At 46.6% G+C, this 19,444-nt stretch overlaps 1 protein-coding gene across 2 annotated transcripts in view; it reads left to right on the top strand.

Moving 5' to 3' along the window:
• The window catches only part of LOXHD1 (lipoxygenase homology PLAT domains 1), a 135,172-nt gene that overhangs the window by 29,917 nt on the left and 85,811 nt on the right, over positions 1–19,444 (top strand). For both annotated transcript variants that reach the window (XM_037033791.1, XM_037033781.1), the window contains exons 5-10: positions 937–1,035; positions 7,142–7,290; positions 14,427–14,550; positions 16,894–17,144; positions 18,520–18,655; positions 19,194–19,354. In XM_037033791.1, the coding sequence (XP_036889686.1) occupies positions 937–1,035; positions 7,142–7,290; positions 14,427–14,550; positions 16,894–17,144; positions 18,520–18,655; positions 19,194–19,354 (920 nt within the window). The remainder of the gene's footprint in view (positions 1–936; positions 1,036–7,141; positions 7,291–14,426; positions 14,551–16,893; positions 17,145–18,519; positions 18,656–19,193; positions 19,355–19,444) is intronic.

The following is a 19,444-nucleotide window of genomic DNA, read 5'->3' as shown; positions in this document are numbered from 1 at the left end:
GTTGAAGATATCTGAACAATAGTTTCTGCTATGTGAAAGGTAGATAGCCACAGCAGGAAGAGAAAGGGGAAGGTAGAGTTGCCTCCGGCCTTGGAATTCTTGGCACCCAAAGAAAAGCTAGAGGAGTGTTGCTTCTCACACCAGAAAGCAACCCTGCTCTTTGCCCCGCCCCCCCCTCACCGCCCACCACAAGGCAGAGTCCAGTTGGGGAGACCTGGGCAGGGCTCAGTGTGTGGTCAAATGTGCATTGACCATCATCCCCGCTTGAGGCTAAGGCCAAGGCTGAGGCATTTGGTGGCTCAATGAATGGAGCAAAGATACAAGAAGCAGATATAAGTCCTTAAATGAGTAACCCCTAAGTGTGCATTTGCTGGCTACTATTGGTGTCTCTAGTCTTTGCATTGGTTATGGCCTTGACAATTTTCATTCACAGAATCATTTTCCCCAGTGAATGTTTACCCTGTGATGAAGGTTAGAATTCAGGTCACAGAAGACAGAGTAGATGTCAGGGGCCCACTCTGAGGCATTTTAATATCCAAGGGAGATGTGCCGGGGTGGCTCAGTGGACTTGGACTGATTCATGTGTCCCTCGGCAACGTGTTAGTAGACAGAGAGAGAAGCCCCCTCTACCTCCAATTTATGCAATGCAATCGGTTTCACAGTGACCATTGGACTTTTTCTCAGCTTTATTGAGACATAACTGGCATAGCACATTGTGTAAGTTTAAGGTGTACAATGTGTTGATTTGATATCCTAGTATATTAACGATGACCATTTGGAACCAATGACAGGCCATTGGTTTCCTGCTCAGTTACTGACCGTGATCATGAGGATTTGTGCATGACTGGAGGGGAGGGTGGATGGTGCGGTGGCTCCTTTGGGACCTCTGTTCTCAGGATCCTGAGGAGCTCAATCTTTCTCTGTCCTCATTTTCAGGTAACAAGTACGAACTTAAGGTGTGCACTGGCGACGTCATTGGTGCAGGAACTGATGCTGATGTCTTCATCAATATCTTTGGAGAATATGGAGACACAGGTAACGGGGTTTGAAATTCTTTCTTCACACACCTTGCCCAGAATTGCTTCTTAGATGGGCTGTTTCCTGCCTTCCGTGCAGAGGAGAACAACCCCCATCCTCTCTCGGTTCCTCCGCTCAGGATCTCTCTTCTTGCCATGCACTTTGTCATGAGCTTCTCTGCACAACAAGGTGTGCCTCTTGTAAAGTTTGTGTGTGTGATGTATTTTTGGAAGAAGGTGTGCTTAGATTTGGGTGCAATTTAAAATTGTCCTGCATCCTAGAACAGGTCCAAGCTCCACATCACCAAGGAACTCATTCTCAGTTATACTCTTTGTCTCCCTACACTCCGTGTCCATCTTATATGTTTGGATGTTGCATGGCCTGATTCAACGCAGCGGTTCGGGGAAGGCCAGAAGGGGGCAAAGGATCAAATTGGACCTGGCCTCATACATGGAACAGGAACTGAGGACACAGGGAGAGGTCCAGGTGCTGGGAGGAGAGTCAGGCCAGCAGGACGGAGACAGGCAGTTCTTTACTGCTTCTGCCAATTTAATGGAAGAATATAAGGGTCAGTAAAGCTGCTGAGACATGTGAAATCTGGAAACAATATATAAAAAAATTCAAAATGCATTGCTGAGCACATAAGGGAAAAAACAGAAGTCTCCAAGTGCCAGAAATGAAGAGAGAACTCGAAACTAAATTATTAGCTGTGAGTTGATGTGGTGGCTCTTGGAAAGAGGAAGCTTTCACGTTCAACAAACTACAGGATGGGTTTTATACCCACTTGAGGTCAGAAAATGAAATATAGGCCCTTTGTGAGGCAAGATATGAAAAAAATAGAACCACACATATAGCTAGGAGCCTTGAGAGTTCAGAGGAACATCTTCAGTAAAAAAACAGGCCAGGAAAAATCTGCTCATTAGTGTAGTGAACCTACCTGTGTAGGAGCTCAGGGTTGAAAAATAGCTGCTGAGAAATTGATGCCTTAGGCTTACACCTCATGTGAGCTTGAGGTTTGATTTTACACTGTAAGCATGATTTGGGGACTTCCTTTCCCCCAAACACAGAAAATTGGTTCCATGCTGAATACAATTGAAGAAAATAGTAGACACCAAGAAAAATATAGCAAAGAAATATAGGCAATAAAAATATAGTTGTTGAATATAAATGCTTAATGGATGGCTTAAGGAACACAATTGGAAACCATTGACTAGAGAATTTGTAAACTATAAGAAACACATGAACAAAATGTTCAGATGTGGTAGAGAGACAAAGCATTGGGAAGTATAAGTGAGAGTTCATGAGACACAGAGGAGAAAGTAAGTTCTGGTAGATGTGGTGTAGGAGTTCCAGACACAGAGAATATATAATAGGGGAGAGGACATATTTGCAGGGAGAATGGTTGAAACTTTTTCAAAATTGTGCAAAGATATGAATCTTAAGATTAAGGATATGAATTACTTCATATTAAAGTAAGAATATGAGTCATTAAACAAGATAAATAAAACATCCACATTTAGATGCATTGTGGTGAAGTCAAAGGCATAGAGAAAGATCTTAAAAATAACCAGGTTTGGCAGATCACAAAAAATTAGACCTAGGACGAATTCCTATCATCAGGGTACAGAGGCCATAAATTCATGACTAACACCTTCAATGTTTCGAGCAAGAACACAGACCAACCTAGAAGTCTGTACCCAGCTAGGTTGTAAGTCCAGAGTGAGGGCATAATTAATGGACTTCCATGCAAACTAAGAGAAATAAGCATTACCACTCATAGACCTGTACTTAACCACTAAAGAAAATATTTTAAGAAAAAGACAATTGTACCCAAAAGAAAGATTGGGGTGCAAGAAACAAAAGTGAGCCAAAAATGGGTAATTATATAACAAATCTAAGCAAGCATTTGCTATACAAAGCAATCACAGTAATGACTGTTACCAGGGCATAAGAAAATATGGACCCCAAACACTAAAAAACAATACTCTTTGAGGAGGAAAGTAGATAATGAGAGGTAAAGCATAATAAGGTTCTTGGTCCCAGCCCATTCTCCCATCCGTAAGAGAGTAGAGAAATTAGACTTTGACTTTAACGTCAAGTATACATATTAAAATTATAAATTAACCACCACAAAATAAGAAATATATAATTTCTAAACCAATAGAAGGAGTAAAAGGAATAAAAACTGAACCCATCTAATAGGAGGCAGGAAAGGAAAAGAGAGAAATAAAGAAAGAGCAGGACTAAAAGCAAAAATGGAGATAAATGTATAAATAGCCACAATAAGTAGAAATCAACTAAACCTATCAGTTAAAGGATATATATCCTCATATTAAATGAAAATAAATAAAACCCAGCTTAGATATATGCTATGGAAAGGCCGAAGATAAATAAGATGGAGTAACCTATTTCAGGGACGTATCGGCAACAGGAAAGAAGGTAGTGTGGCTATATTAATAGGTATAAGTTAATCTTTAAGGAAAAACACTTTGTTAAATATAAAAGTGTATTAGGTAGTGTCAAAAAGAATAATAAACCTGAAAGATATAATGATTCCAAACTTGTATAAACTTAACATATTTCAAAAATATAATGAAGCAAAAATTAACAATATTCTTGGGGAAACTTGGTAAGTGAACAATGGTGGTAGAAGAATTTAATACAACACAATAATCAATAAGTCAAATGGATAAAAATTCAGTACAGATACAGAAAATTTAATTATACAGTTAATAACTTGGTTTAGGAGAAGTTTGTAGATTCCTGCATTCGACTGGCAGAGAACACACAGCTTTTTCAAGCGTGTGGTGATTACATACAAACCCACAAAGTAAGTCTTAAACTCAAACCAACATCACAGAGACAACATCCTTTGATTATGTTAATAACATTAGAAGAAACCCCAACCTCTCATTCCATTTAGAAACAAGCTTTAATTTTTATCAGAAATTATCATCATTTACAAAATCCAGGAGAATTTACAAATCATTAGAACCAATGAGAGGGAAAGTTTAATAAAGATGCTGGATATAAGATTAATGTACAAAAATTAATTAAAAACAACAAGCAAACATTTAAAAATATGCAATTTACAATAGCAATTATAAGGTACCTAAGAATGACCCTAGCAAAAGAGTTTTCTGGAAAAAACATAAAATTTTATTTAAGGATATACAAAAATACTTAAGTAAATGGAGTAATATATTATGTGTGTGAATGAGAAAAAACTCAAATTCGTCAAGAAGTCAAATTTGCTCAGATTATTCTCTATACACAATGCAATTTTAGTCACACTTCCAAAGGGCAATATCCTGTAGCTTAAGCTGAAAATAAAATTCATGCTCATAAAGGGCCATGTATCGCCAAGACAGTTTTGAATGTTGAAAAGTGTATTAACCATTCTAACAGTATGGGGGTAGTTACCCTGGCAGGTATGAAGACAATGCAGATCTCTAAAAACTGGAGCAGTGTGATACGGACAGAACAGCGATTTTCAACCTTTTTCACCTCATGGCACAGATGCACTAATCACTGAAATTCTGTGGCACACCAAAAATTACATATTTTTTTGCTGGTCTGACAAAAATAGGTATAGTTTTGATTCATTCGCATCAAACAGCTATTGTTGTGTTGGCTGTTGTCATTTTTTAAATTTCACAATCTAACAGAAAAAAGGCCAGTGTCCCTCACTAAATACTCAGGTATAGCATGTTTTAAAATCCTTGCAGCACACCAGTTGAAAATTGCCGGGATAGAGGATAAACAAACCAATGGAGCAGAATAAAGAGTCTGGAAACACACACAAAGGCAGCTTTCTCAGTCGGAGGGATGAGGGTGGAGTGGTCAGTTACTGGTGTGTGAACAATTGTTTCACCACGTGAGAAGAAATACAATTGCATCTTTTACCTTTCAACATACACACAAATAACTTCGAGGTGGGCTAAAGGCTTAAATGTGAACAACTCTATGAAATTTTTAGAAGAAACTTTGAGAGTGTCTTTTTTAAATCTCAATTCAGGATGCAGTTTCTTGAACTATTCACTAAAAGCACAAACAACAGAGAAAAATACTGATAGAGTCCATTAAAACAAGAAAAATATTTACATGATAAAATACATAGTAGGCAAAGGAAAGACAATAGAAAGATAAGAAAGTACATGAACAAAAAATCATAGAAGAACAAGGTCTAAATTATATATGTAAATCAAATATATATATGATACATATATATGAGGCATACACACGTTCAGTCTCAAAATAATCAAGGGAATGCAAATGAAAACTATGATGAAATGCCACTGTACACACACTGAAACAAAATTAGAAAATCTGTGTGTTAATAATGACTGTGGACAGTGGGAATCCTCATGGACTGCTGCTGGTAACGGGTGTAGTACAAGCATCTTGAAGGACAGTTTTGCGATTCCTCATCCACTGAAGATGGGTACACCCAGGACCCAGCAACTTTTTTCATAGGTGTGTCTACTCAGAGCCATCTCTACAAATGTGCAGCGGGAGGTAGGGACGAAAGAGTCCATTTCAATGCTGCTCACAATGGCAAAGCACTAGGAGCGACATCAATGCCCATCAGTGTCAGCGTGCCTACATAAGAGTGTTGGCTTCACCCAGTCACTAGCAGTCGGACTAATGAACCAAAGTTTACAGCATGGGCGGGGGCTCAAAAGCACAATGTGAACTGAATGAAAGTGAATCACACAAGGGTATGTGAGGATGAAAGCAGCAGCACTAGCAACAACCCAGTTAGTAATGAGCCCTTATTAGAAGCGCTTTGTCAGTGGTAACTAGGTCACTCCACCTAGTGACCCTGTGGGCAGTGCTTAACACCCCCACTGCACAGATGGGAAACTTGAGACAGAGGTGTGCGCTAGGGTGTATTTGCGTAAAATTCTGAACTATGAGAAAATAGAAAATTTTCTTTATGGATACTCACCTGTGCAGGCAACAATCTGTGGGAACAATACATAGCAAGTGAAGACAGTGTTTATTTGAGGGAGGGAATAGGGGTTGGGGATGGATGGTGAGACTGTCCACCTCTCTGTGTGATTTATGTCCTTTAAAAAGGACATTAGACAGGGTTTTAACATCTGCATTAACTCTTAAATCTGGGTGGCAGGTACATGGATGTCATATTATTTTCTGTTTGAATTGTTGCAACTGAAAATGTAGAAAAATGTAAAGAATTAAATTTTAGAAAGGAAGAAAAATGTGATGGCATAAGCAAAAAGTTGGTGCTTAGACCGGGTTGGAAGTGTTCACCTGACCTTCAACTTGGAACATTAACGTGGAAAATCGCCAAGTACAAAGAACAAGTTAGAATGAGTCCTAACTGACCCATATGACTTCTAGCAATGGATTTGACTTCCGTAAGTCTCAGTTTCTTCATCTGCAAGAAAGAGTTAAAAATATCTCCTTCTTGGATTATAGCAATGGGTAAATGAGAAAAAAATCCATGTTAAACAGCCCTGACTGGTATGGCTCAGTTGGTTAGACATCATGCTGCAAAGTGAGGGGTTACCAGTTCAACTCCCCACTGGGGACAGCCCTGGCTTGCGGATTTGGTATCCATGTGAAACAAACAAACAAACCCACAAAGAAAACCCGTGATTATAGCTCTCAGGCTGTTTTCCAGAAGAGGAGTCAGACCTAAGGAAGTCTGCTGTCCCAGTCACAGCACCTATGTACCAACTGCCATGGCTGGGCTCCCAATTCAGATACACCTGAGGCCCTGCCTCGGGTTCAGGGGTGTGGTGCTGATTGGTTTACCGGCGTGGGGGCTCCAGACTAAGACAGAAATCAGAAACGCAGTTATGGGTCTGGGCACAAGCCACGCACAAGGCAAGCCTCTGGAGGCTGGATGGCTTTAAGGACTCCCTTGTTAACTTTTTTTAAAAATTAACTTTATTTTTAGAGAATTTTTAGGTTCATAGCAAAATTGAATGGGAGCACAGAAAATGCCCACATACCACCCCTCCCCCACTACACAACCTCCTCCCCAAGTTGACTTTGGAGACCGCCCTTCAGTGGACAGAACGTGAAGGCTTGGAGCTGGTTGTTCTCCTCCCCCGGTCTCCTTTGTAAGGTGCGTGCGTGTCTGTGCCTACAGGGGAGCGCAGGCTGGAAAGCGGAAAGAACAACTTTGAAAAGGGAGCTGAAGACAGGTTCACAGTGGATGCCCCTGACCTGGGGCAGCTGATGAAGATCACTGTGGGCCACAACAACAATGGGCGGTCTGCGGGCTGGTTCCTGTCCAAGGTGGGTTCACCTGCCTGTCTGCGGTCCCTGTGCCCTGGGAGGGAGGATGTCTGGCTCTTTGCAGGGTTATATTTCAGCCCTAACTTCCCTCCCACAGTCTATCTGCCTCCACTCTTCTGCCTGTGCCCACTGGCCAAGCGTCCTGCTCTCCTCGTACCTCCGAGACTTTGCCCACGTTACCACTTTTCTAAAAAGCCCAGTTCTCTCATCTGAAGCCTGATCGTCCTTCAAGGCTCTGCCACGTCTCTTTCCCTGGCTCTGGCCCACCAGATCCTCTCCCTCCCACGAATGTTCATAACCCTGACTACTTGGAGCATTCATTTGATCCTAATCATACGTTTCCTTGTGGCTTATTTGGGGCTATTGCCGTATACCTCGAATTTCTGAATCTCAGGTCCTTGGTAACTTCACCTGCCCAGGACAAAACCACACTGCAATTAAGATGATGCGAAGGCTTCTGAGAAGCTGAAATGTACCTGGTCCAAAGTTTGTAAGGAAAGCTCATGGCCCTGGCTCTGTACTACTCTGCCCTCATTTTGAAGGAAAGGCCCCTCCGACTCTCACTTGCAGCCTAATGCTTACTTACCATCGTGCCCAGAAGACTCGCTACCTTGCAGATGTAAACCTTTAGCAGAAAATTAGAGGTGGAAAGAGGCATCAAAATAGGTGGGACTGTTGAGAAATCGGGGGTCATAGAAGATAGAAAAAGCCAAAAGAATATTAAAAATTGATGAGAGTTTGAAGTTATTTAGAAAATGGGCTACCAGCCCTTTGCATATATTCTCCATAGTCGTTATGTTTCAGCTCATCGCAGAATGACAGGAAAAGGTTAATGTAGAATATATTTTTTAAAAATGTTTTGAAAAATGTCTTATTGCTTAAAATAGAAAACACTCAGACTTGTAACAGTTTGTCTACAGAGAAGGAAGCTGTTTGATAGTTGAGGTTTTGTTATTATTTAACTTGATTTATCTCCTTGTATCAGTTAGGAATGTATTTGGTTGCAAGTAGGAGAAAATAAAGTGCAGTGTTAAACAATTAGGGGCTTATTTTTGTCATCTCACATGAAACCATGTGTGGTCAGTTCAGGGCTAGTACAGCTGCTTTCTTTCTGAGACTATGGCTTTCACCCTCCAACTTGTTGCCTCGTGATCCCATGATGGCTGCCAAACCTCTAGCCATCTTATCTGTATTCCAAGCAGGAAGAGAAGGGGAGACCAAAGGGGGAAAAGACAATTTTCCTGGCAAGCCTTTCTTTATTGTGAGAGAAGCAAAACTTGCCTTGGAACTTCTGCCTGCATTTCATTGGCCAGAAATATGTCATGTGGCCACCCTAGCTGCAAAGGAACCTGGGACATATCAAGGGCCTAGCTTTTCAGTCTTTGTAGTAGAAACAGGCCATGAAGAAGGTCATGGGCATGGGTGTTGAGCGAACATCCTAGAGTGTCTGCTACACTTCTCTCCACAGCTAGCCTGAAAGTTCCTTGAGGGCACCTCCCCATCCCTTGGCTTGGGGCAGGGCACTGACTCAGTGAAGAGAGGAATGGCCAAGCTTCCTTTGGAAAGGAGAGGGCTCAGCTGGCCTTTGGAGCTGCCATCTTGGTGCTGTACAGGATGCCAGGAGGCTAAATGCTGGGTGGATTGGAGAAGAAAGGGGGGCGGGCACCCAGACCCCAAATGGCCAATGCACAGACAGGGTGTGTCTTCAGGGAGGTTTTTATTGTTGCTGTTGAGCCTGGGCCAGGGCAGGAGAGGAGGGAGGGGCATCTGTGGCCTCAGCCAGATGCTGGGGGCCCAGAGCAGGTACCTGGAAGCCCAGTTCCTTCATCTTGGGAAAGAAGACTGAGTGAAAACACAAGGTTTAGTGGAAGGAGCAGGAAAGTGCTTCTGAAGTCCAGGTGTGACCTTCACACTGTTGCTGCAGCGGCACTTCAGGAGGTCAGGCGCCTCCTTGGTCACGTGGGCCCACCCACCCAGTGGGCTCGGGAAGCTTCATGGAGGAGGCAGGTTCACACACCAGAGCAGGACTTTCCCTCAGCGCCCTGCTCAGGGGCAAGGGCCGCTTGGCAAGGTGTGAATGTACGGGCGGACGCTGGCCTGAAATCTGGCTCCATTGCCTTCTGAAATGTGATACTGCGGCTTTTGTTCCTTTCTGGACAACCTGTTTTGTGGTTTCCTTTTTCTTTTTTTTTTCTGGGTGCTCACAGGATTTTTTTCTTCATATTTATAATTCTAAAGTCTTGCTAGAGAATGCTAGGAGGGGCGGCCTATGTTGGTTCATTCATTCTCCCCAGCCCCGCTCCCTGTCTGAGAGTCCTGCTCTTCTGCTGATTCTTCGGAGCGATGTTTTCTTCTCCCTCCCTTCCCCATCACCCCCTATTACTGTTTGCTGTGTGGGTACTATTTGAGACCCAGAGGCCAAGCAGGCTACTCTCAGTGTGAGATTGGCTATTCAGTTAGCGTCCCCATGATGTACATGGGTGAGTTCAGGGCCTGGTAGGCAGGTCCCCATCTGTCCCCCCAAAGCCAAGGGGGTGCTCCCCTCAAAGGTTCACTGGCTTTTCTGGAAATATCATAACAGCCTAGCCCTTTAACTGAGCAAACCAAAATTCTCCCTCGGGGTAAAACATAGAAATAATTTAAGCATTTTGTAGGTCAGTGTATCTGGATTTACCAGGTATTTTCCTGAGGGAAAAATTGTAATGAGAAAGGAGAAATGGAGGTTCTGGGTCCCAGAGTGGGTGCAAGCTGAATACCAGGGCCTGGGGCAGACTCAGGGCCACCTCTGGCTCCTTTCTGACTGTGCCGAGGATAGCCAGCCCCAAGCTCCTGCCACTTTGCATTGGGTCTCCAGACTGTCCCTTCCCCCTGGCCCGCTCTGACTGACCTGCTTGCCCTGAGCTCCCCAGAGACGCCGATTAAGGGGGCTGTTAAATTGACTGCATTCCCAGGTCCGACGTGTGCCCAGAGAGTGCCCGTGTCCTCGAGGCTGCCAGGCCAGCCTGCACACGACGACCACTCCCTGTTGTCTGTGCTCAAGGCTGTGGTGGGGTAGACCCAAGAGCCAGTGGAATTAACCCCTGTGTAAGTCAACTCCCGCCTCGTCTGTCCAGTCCATCCTGTGTGTGTTTCTCAGCGTGGGCTGACGGGCTTCGGTGAGAGGGACACGTCCCCTCCCCCTGCTCTTGGCCTCTTGCCGGGATGACATCCTCCCTCCCCTAGGCTTTGCTCATGGCTTTGGTCCCCACATCTGGTTAGCCCAACAGTTGTTCTGGACTCAAATGGTCACTTCAGTTCTAAAACCACTTCAAAATGTCAACCTTCACCAGATGGACCATTATGTTGCTAGTGGGTCTGTCCTTGGCCCACCTGCTTCAGGAAGGAGATTAGCTCAGGGCCCCCACAGCTTCTCAGTGGCAGGACTGGTACCTACCCCGGGTCCTCGGGACCCCCATCCTGGATTCTCTCCCTGCGCCATGTGTTAGAAAGTCCAGAATTGGGTGGCCAGCCAGCTGCATGCTATAGAGGGTGTCAGTTCAGCCAGCACCGTGGGCTCTGATAGAAAGAGAGACGGAGGTTCTCGGATGGGTTGCAGGGACCTTGAGAAGCCCAATGTGCTCTTGTGTCACCAGTTAACACTCGACACTTAACAAACATTTACTGGGTGTCTACTGCATTCTGGGCCCCACACTGCCAACTGCAGCTGTTACGTAAACACATCCTGCTTCCAAAAGAGACAAGTCCTTAAATTATTGCCCACTTCCTGTAAGGCAGATTACTTCCCATAACCTTACAGTCCAAACTTTCAGGGAAGTCCAGCTTCAATGGACAAACAGTCTGTCCTAGGGGTGGTCCCACGAGGGTTGATCAGCCCAGGTTTCCCAGTTTGAGGATCAGAATTCGGAACCACCAATTTTAAGGCAAAGCAGAACCGGATAAGAGTCTTGAGTACAAACAGGTGTTGTGGGGGTGGGCCGTGTCTGAATGGGGGTCACAGGAGACTTCAGGGAGGTCCATGGAAGCTGGGCCGTGAAGGTGGCTCACAGGGGCAGGGATGTCGAATAGACCTGGGCTGGACACGGGGCTCAGGGAACCAAGATGGGACGCTGGGGAGGCGGGCGAGGCGGGTCTTTGTTGGATGCGGTAGCCTGAGGTGCGGGAGCGGGCACATGGGTGGATTTAGGGGAGAGGGAGAAAGTGTAGAGGAAGAAGGGAGAGTGTCAGAATGTCACCAAATGCTGTCACTTACAGGTATTTGTATTTGGGGTGAGGTACATATCATGTGACAGTATTTCAGAGCGATGCGTCAAACACAGAGCATTTGGGGAAGGGCAGCCTTCTGACAGGGAGGAGGAGAAGGTCCCACCTTCCTCTGCTGGGCTCAGTTTACCCCATAGGACATACTCTCACTCTTCCTCGAGCCCAGGTCTGTTCTGGTACCTCTTGGATGCTGAGATTCAGTCAAAGCGGGTTTACACGTTCCAGAGCCTCCTCCTCCCCCTTTTCCGGTCTCAAAACTCACCTGTCTCTCTAGTAGTGGTTCCTGGGATGTGGCTGCGGTTGCTTACTGGAGAAGAAACACATCTGCCCTTTAAAGGGAAGGGGGAAAACTCCTCGAACACAGGGCCTTGGGTCTCATTCCCTTCCTGCCCCTGCAGCCGATACATGGAGGGTACACTGTGGGTCCCTCAGGTTGTCCGAGCCTCAGCTGCCTGGGCATGTGGCGGGGAGGGACACCCCCACATTGCTCTGTGTGGGGGAGGGGTTCACTCCTTCTGCACAGTGGGCCTCTTCCCCAGTCAGGGTGTTTAAGTCAAACTGGTGGACGCTATCCCAATGTCCAGGAGGGAGAGCTGATGTTCTGCATCAATTGAAAACTCACTGACTCCAAGACCAGTGCCATGTGTTGGAGTCGTATGTACTCTGTTGGGAGGACATGAAGGTCCCAAGGTCCCAGGTCTGTTTGGATGTATCTGTGAACCTTCTGGAAAGAAGTGACAAGAAGAGATCCCTGCTTAGCAGCTCCATCTTTGTTCCTCTTGTTTGAGGGTAGTTTGTCCTTCATGGCTTTTTGTGTCCAGTGGCCTTCCCCTGTGGCCACAGTGGGCTTCACCGTGGCCAGGCCCCTGCCTGCTGCCATCTCACCTCGAGGGGCTCGTGACCCCTAGGCTTCCTCTCGCTTCGTGGAAGGCCAGCGCTGTCCATGGGTTGGTCTGCAGCCTGCAGGGAGAACATGCCTCTGGGAGAAAACAGCTCTCGCTTTTCTATTAGGTCATTGCTTCTGTCTGTCTGTCTGTCTGTCTGACACACCCCCACACACTCTCCAGATGTGCGCTTCTATCGTCCATGGTGAAGGGTGCTTCTGCCTCTCCCAACTTATTTTCCAATTGTCTCTGCCACGACGACAGAATCCACGAAACAGTGGTCTGGTGTATTCGTTCTGTTAGCAAAAACGTGTCTTGAATTCTGAAAAGGAACTCCACGAAAACCCAGAGGTGTCTGGGCAGTTTGGGGGCGGAAGTGGGACAGCAGCTCACTCCTCCCTGGAAGGGCCCTTGGCCGTGTTCCTTTAAGCCACAGGGCTCAGGGCTCCACCGGGACCCATGTCAGCGAGGCCAGGATGCCCTCAGGAGAACCCTCTGCCCCCTTCACCCCTGCAGTCTCCACACCCGGTGCCTGGGTCTGTTCCCTCCTTGCCTCCCATCTCTGCTCCTCCCCCTGCGCCCGTTGCCATTTGCTTCTAGACTTGTTCCAAAATGTTCTACCCTCCAGGAGCCAGCTTCCTACAGCCTCATTGTGCAGACTTTGGCACCAAGAGAGGTCCCCATAATTGTCCCCATGTTTCCATATGCATCTGGAAAATGTTTAGAGCTCTTCGTGGACTTCTATACTTTCTGTCCCAGAATTTCAGCTGCGTTCTCTCTTGGCCTTTGTTTTCTTTTTTTTAAAGTACGTTAGAACGTCTAATTTTAGAGTCTTGGTTGTTTTTGAATATTCATTCAAATATTGTCTCTTTCCTTTGTGGTTGAGCTATGCGCAAGCTAGTTTTGTCCTATAGAGGCATTTAATGGTGCACACTTCATTTCTCAGATTAGTGAAACACCTCAAGTCAGGAATTTCCTTCTGGTACCCGGCCAGTAGAAGGCCCTTTGCTGATGGCATCTCTATGAGCTGTCGTCTTGCTCTTCAACCCGTGGTTGGCACACACTAGTCTGTGAACATTTAGAGACAGATGTCAAGTCTCTATATCTAGGTTTATTAGTAGGCTGGACAACTCACCTGGTAAACCAAGCCCTGTCTTTCTTTATCTTGCTTTTCCAACTCTGTGAGAGACCGTGAGGGGCCTCCGGAAGCAGGCTGAAACCTGGCTCAGGCTCCTGTTGGTGACTCCCCAACCTGCCCCCCACCCCTGGGAGAGAAAAGCCATGACAACATGCCAGCTGATGAGTTGGGAGAGGCTGGACTTCCATGGCAGAAGCCCCTCTGGGCAGTGCCAGAAACATTAATCAAATCCACAGGCTCTGAGGGTGACTCATACCAACCAAACTTGCAAGGAGCTAATTATAAACCAAGGCCTGAGTGCTGACCTATCTGGGATGGCTGGTTCCAGTCACTGGCTCCGGCCACTGGCTCTTCTCTGGTTGGTGGTGTCCTCAGAAGGCCGAAAGGGTCCTTTGATGAACACTGGATTAAAAGAAGGGCAGATGCCTTCAGGCAGTTCCCTTTGCAGTTCCCTTTGCCTAGACTCTGCTTCTGACTGAGGTTGGCACCCCCAACCTTCCTCAGGTAAGAAAGAGGATGGCCTTGCTGTCTGCAAATCTGGGTTTTGAGTTCTCACATCCCGGCTCAGAGGGCACATCCTGCCAAGTGTCTTACATTCAATGTCTAAAAATGATCTGCATCAGAGGAGGGAACAGTGGGCATGCAATTCAAATAGGGGACAATTGACAGGCCTCTCTGTGTGACTCTCAATGTTTTGCAAGGTTTTCTGGGCAACAGGTGTGTCCTCGGGATGTTTTCCAGGGTCCCTAAGCTGAGAGAGTGTATTCTTAGAGTACACTCCAGGGTTGGAGGATTTGGATTGGACCACCAGGTGCATCCTAAGCACAACTAACATCCTTTTCCTCTCATCTTAGATTGCCATTGAAGATGTTGGCAACAAAAGAAAATACGACTTTCCTCTTAACCGCTGGCTGGCCTTGGATGAAGATGATGGCAAAATCCAAAGGGATATCTTAGTGGGTGGAGCTGAGACCACAGGTAGAACCAAAGGAAAAGGAGGCCCCTTTGGCTAATAGTTCACCTTCTGTCTGAGGCTCAGCGTTCTCATCTGTGGGCCTGGAGGCCTGCAATCAAGTGGGAGCCAGCTGTGTCTCCAGACAATATTCCCCCCTGTTCTTGAAGGTGTTCTGTCTCTCTGAGCTGCAGTCTGGGGCTCTGCTGATGCCAGGGGAGATGGGGAGATGCCTCTGAGCAGACACTAACTGCCCAGGACATAAGGCGCCATCCACGGGGTGAAGCCAGAACTCCTGATACATGTGGGCATTTATGAGGACATTGCTTTACTCTTCACTCCTAATATTGGGTGCTTACTCTATGCCAGCCCTCTGCCAGGCACCTGACCCACTTCATCTCCTTCAGTCCTCACAATGACCCTCTAATATAGGAACTGTTACTGTTCCCACTGCACAGATGAGGAAACTGAGTCACACAGAAGTTGAAAGACCTGTCCAAGGTCTCAAGCTGGGGGTAACTGACAGGTCCAGGATTAGGTCTGCTTCCTAGATTTCTACACCGTGTGAGTTCCGTGAAAAACCTGCAACTCCCAGCATGGGAGATTATGGAAGTTCCAGCAAGCTGGTGTTAGTGAATGCGTGTCTGGGAGTGTGCTGTATTGCAGAGCTGCCCACGGCTCCCACTGCAGAGAAAATGTCAGGGTCCTGGGGAGTGGTATACAAATTGTTCCCCAGTTCAGCTCCAGCTCACTGCATCAGCGGGGTCTTTCAACACCTTCTCCCACCACTTCCAAAGTCCCTCCGCCTCCCTCTGCCTCGCTGCACACCTTTCCCTTCTTCCTGTGCCCACACCCCTTCCTCATCCCCCCGCCTCGCCCACCGCCTTCTTTCTCTCTTCTCTGATCTGCTGGCTCATTCCTTCTCTCCATCTTTGGAACCTGCCTTCTTCTCAGCCTGTAATGCCATTTCTCTTCTTCGTGTTCCCCAAATCCCCACTTCCAGTCACTTCCTCGGAGCCCTCCCTTCCTCCTCCAGACAGGACAAGTCCACCCTTTGGTCGTTGCAGACATTTTGAGCAGGTCCCGACTGCTTTCATTTGGGACACCCAGAGCTCCTCCGCTCCAGCCCTGTGGCACCTTGGCCTGGCCTGACCTTTGCAAGGTGTGGCTCATGTCATTTGGAACTAGAGTTAGCAAATGATGTACTTAAAACCATACACTAGAATGGATTTCACTTAACCCCTTTAACCATGATACCATCGGTTGCCTTGAGTGGTGGAGGAAGGGCAGGAAGGGCAGTCAGATGCCGGGAACGGCTGGTAACCCTGGCCACCCTGAGCACGTGTGGTGTGAGAACACCATCTGTCCATGTGCTTTGGAGAATGAAGCTGGAGACCGACTGTTTTAGGGCAGTGGCCACTCCTTTTTATCCTCACATTCTCCCCATGCCTGGTTTAAAATAAGCACTCAGTAAATGCTTGCCGAACAGAGGAAGGTGTAAATGTCCGAGTGAATAATGCAACTAGGCGGTTGCATGTGCTAGCTCCTGAAGAAGTTTGGGGAGTTTATTTCTCTGGGGTCAAGGAGTGAGGGGGCTGGGGTAGGGTTAGGAGTAGGCAGGGGGCTTTATTAAGGACTAATGAGTCATTGCCTTAGACTCCAGGGCAGAATGAATGAATGAGGCCAGACCTCAGCAGAGTTTCCTCTCCGATTGTCTGTTTTCAGTGTTTCCTCTTACTCAGTCCCACTCAGAGTTTCGTCTTCCCTTGCTGGCTCTTCCCCGGGACCCCATGACCTCACATTGCATCCCAAATGACCAAAACCCCAACTGATCTCTTCCTCCCTCAGTCTCCCCTCATCCCTCCACAACAGCCAGTGAAGGAGGACATTAGTGCCCTCATTAAAAGTTATCTTTTGAAGTTATGAGCAAAAGAGCAAACTAAATGAATCAGATAACCCTGACTATAAATCTCTATTAATGGAGTTGACTATTACAATTAAATTAGACATAACAAGAATTCATCCAGCAGCTATTAATAATATGCACATGATAATTAACATTAATAAAAACTATTCTTAGCTAACCCAAGTTCCTCCTTCTCCTTATTAGTTTCCTGTGATAAGGGCTGGCAGCTTCCTATAATAATATCTGCCATTTATTCCTAGACACAGGTCCACGGACACATAAACTCTCATAAAAAAGATAGAGGGAGGTTGAGAGGGGCACTGGATGTCATCTGGGAGACTGGGACAAAGGGACTGAGGGCATATGGAAGAGGAAGACATAAGGAGGTGGTGGCCAGGTAGGGGGAAAGCGAGCATGCTATTATAATCTACTGGCACTAAACCCTCTCTTGTTTCCACACCAGCTATCTCATACATTGTCACTGTCTTCACTGGGGATATCCCGGGGGCTGGGACCAAATCCAAAATCTACTTGGTCATGTACGGGGCTCGAGGGACTAAGAACAGTGGGAAAATCTTCCTGGAGGGTGGTGCGTTTGACCGCGACCGCACGGACGTCTTCCACATCGAGCTGGCCCTCCTCCTCAGCCCCCTGAGCCGGGTCTCCATCGGGCACAGCAACGTTGGCTCCAACAGAGGCTGGTACTGTGAGAAGGTAAGGCACGCTCCTGGGAGGACTTTTCCCTGAGTCTACCCCTCTCCTCTTTCATTCACAAATATACACGCTCTAACCTGAATCCTGATTCCTTTGGACCAGTAACAGAGCACATGGCTGATCCCTTTCACTGGGCATTTTGGATGGTGACGTGTCCCTCCGTCTTGTCTCGCTCACGGTCAGGGATGGAGGCTGTTCTGTACCTGCATCCAAGGGCCAGACGCAGGGGAGGAGATCCAGATGTGCTCAGGCAGTGGTTAGAGCTATTCTGATTCCTGGGGTGATGCTTTGCTTCGGCTTATAAATCTCTCAATCAACAAGTATTTTTTTAACAATTCTTTTCTTTAAAAAAGATTTTATTTATTTATTTTTAGAGAGAGGGGAAGGGAGGAAGAAAGAGGAGAGAATCATTGATGTGTAAGAGACGTAGTGACTGGTTGCCTCTCGCGTGGCCCTGACTGGAGATCTGGCCCACCACCCAGACAGGTGCCCCGACTGGGAATCGAACCGGTGGTCACCAGTTTGCAGGCCAGCGCTCAGTCTGCTGAGCCACCCCAGCCAGGGCTCAACAAGTATTTTAAATATATGTTTGTATTGTGGGATTCTTATGCTTTAGAGAATATCCATAATGAAAGATACAGAGAATTATTTAAAAAAACAAAAGGCAATTCTGTCTACTGCCAACTTAAGAAACAGAGTATTCCTAATGCTCTTGAAACTCCTCGGCATCCTTCCCCAATCATAATAATGCTCTCCCCCCCTAAAAGCATTATGAATTTATGTAAGTGTATATTGATGGAAGATTTTGTAGTGTTCCAGGAGCTGTTCTTTAAACATCTGTAATGTGAGTGGTCTGGGCTAGATAGACTTCCCTGTTCTAAACCCCAGGAGCTTGGAACACAGGTTGAAATGGAGAGGGTGTAGGAGAGAAGGTTGCATGAGGCTCACGTCCAGCAAAGGGCAGGTAGTTTTTGTATTCAATTCCAGATATTAATTACCTTTCACTTGATTGATCTTTTTTTTTTTCACATGACAAATAAAGAATTAATTCAGTATCTAGGCAGTTCGGTTCAGACTGAGATCTTAGATGTACCTAAAGAAATAGGGTGTCTGAAGGGGTCATTGTGTATAGAGGCAAAGGTTTGAGATTTGGGCTGGCAAACTGGAGGATGGATGACACCTGTGTGGGAAGGCTTCTTAGAGGAGGTATTTCTTGATCTAGAATTTAATGACAGGCGATGGGAAGAGTATGCTCTTCCTTGAGGGTCCTAATGCAGATGGACCCTTAATGTGGGGCTGAGCAGGCTGCTGAGCATGGCTAGGAGATGCCATCCAGGGGACCTGCTGCCTGAGACTCGTGGTCTTCTCCGCGCAGGTGGTGATTCTGTGCCCTTTCACCGGCATCCAGCAGACCTTCCCTTGCAGCAACTGGCTGGATGAGAAGAAGATGGACGGGCTGATTGAGAGGCAGCTCTACGAGATGGTGTCTCTCAGGAAGAAGAGGGTGAAAAGTAGGTGGAGGGGGCCCAGAGCTTGGTGGTCTCCCAGACGGGGCCAGGAAAGGCCAGGATGTCAGACCACTGGGCAAGAGCTTCAAAGGGGCCCACGTCCACTTCTTAATTCTCTGGGAAGGAAGAGAAAGGAACCTCTAGGGAGCTTAGTTCTCCAAGGCCTAGGTCACACACCTGGCACCAAGGCTGATACTCCAGTTCCTCAAGTTGAATAGGCTGCCACAACAGGCTAGATGTTCCACTGAATGGCTGAAGACAGCGCATCCTGAATGCACCAGACAGAGGGTGGGTGGAGTCAGCTCTTCTCCCTGCGTGAAACACACTAACATGCCAACATCTATTAAAAGGAACGCTGGGCACCCTCTCAAATATCAGGGAATCCTCGGTACCTAACACTGGGACTTGTTCTAAAGGGTTTCTGAGAGCGGGACACACCTGTGCTTCAGTCCTGATCACCTCTGATTTGCTCCTCTTCCTCACTGGTACCATGAACATCTTGCTTATTAAAGTTTTTGGTGCAACTGACCTGTCTCTGCAGAAATTGCTTGGTCCCTGTGGGTCTGGACGACTGACTTGAGAAAAGCTGGTACCAACTCTCCCATCTACATCCAGATTTATGGGCGGAAGGGGCGGACAGATGAGATTCTTCTGAACCCCAACAACAAGTGGTTAAGACCGGGCATAATCGAGAAGTTTAGGGTAGGACAGAAGTGTGCCAGGGTGGAAGGGAGGAGGGGGGAGGGGTGGAAGGGGTATTTGTCATGGGATTCTAGGTTTTCTGAGCCAGGG

This window comes from Sturnira hondurensis, unplaced genomic scaffold, assembly GCF_014824575.4.
Source record: "Sturnira hondurensis isolate 20B ecotype Veracruz unplaced genomic scaffold, ASM1482457v3 Scaffold0001872, whole genome shotgun sequence".
Classification (NCBI taxonomy): domain Eukaryota; kingdom Metazoa; phylum Chordata; class Mammalia; order Chiroptera; family Phyllostomidae; genus Sturnira; species Sturnira hondurensis.
This window is presented reverse-complemented; position numbering and strand designations above follow the sequence as displayed.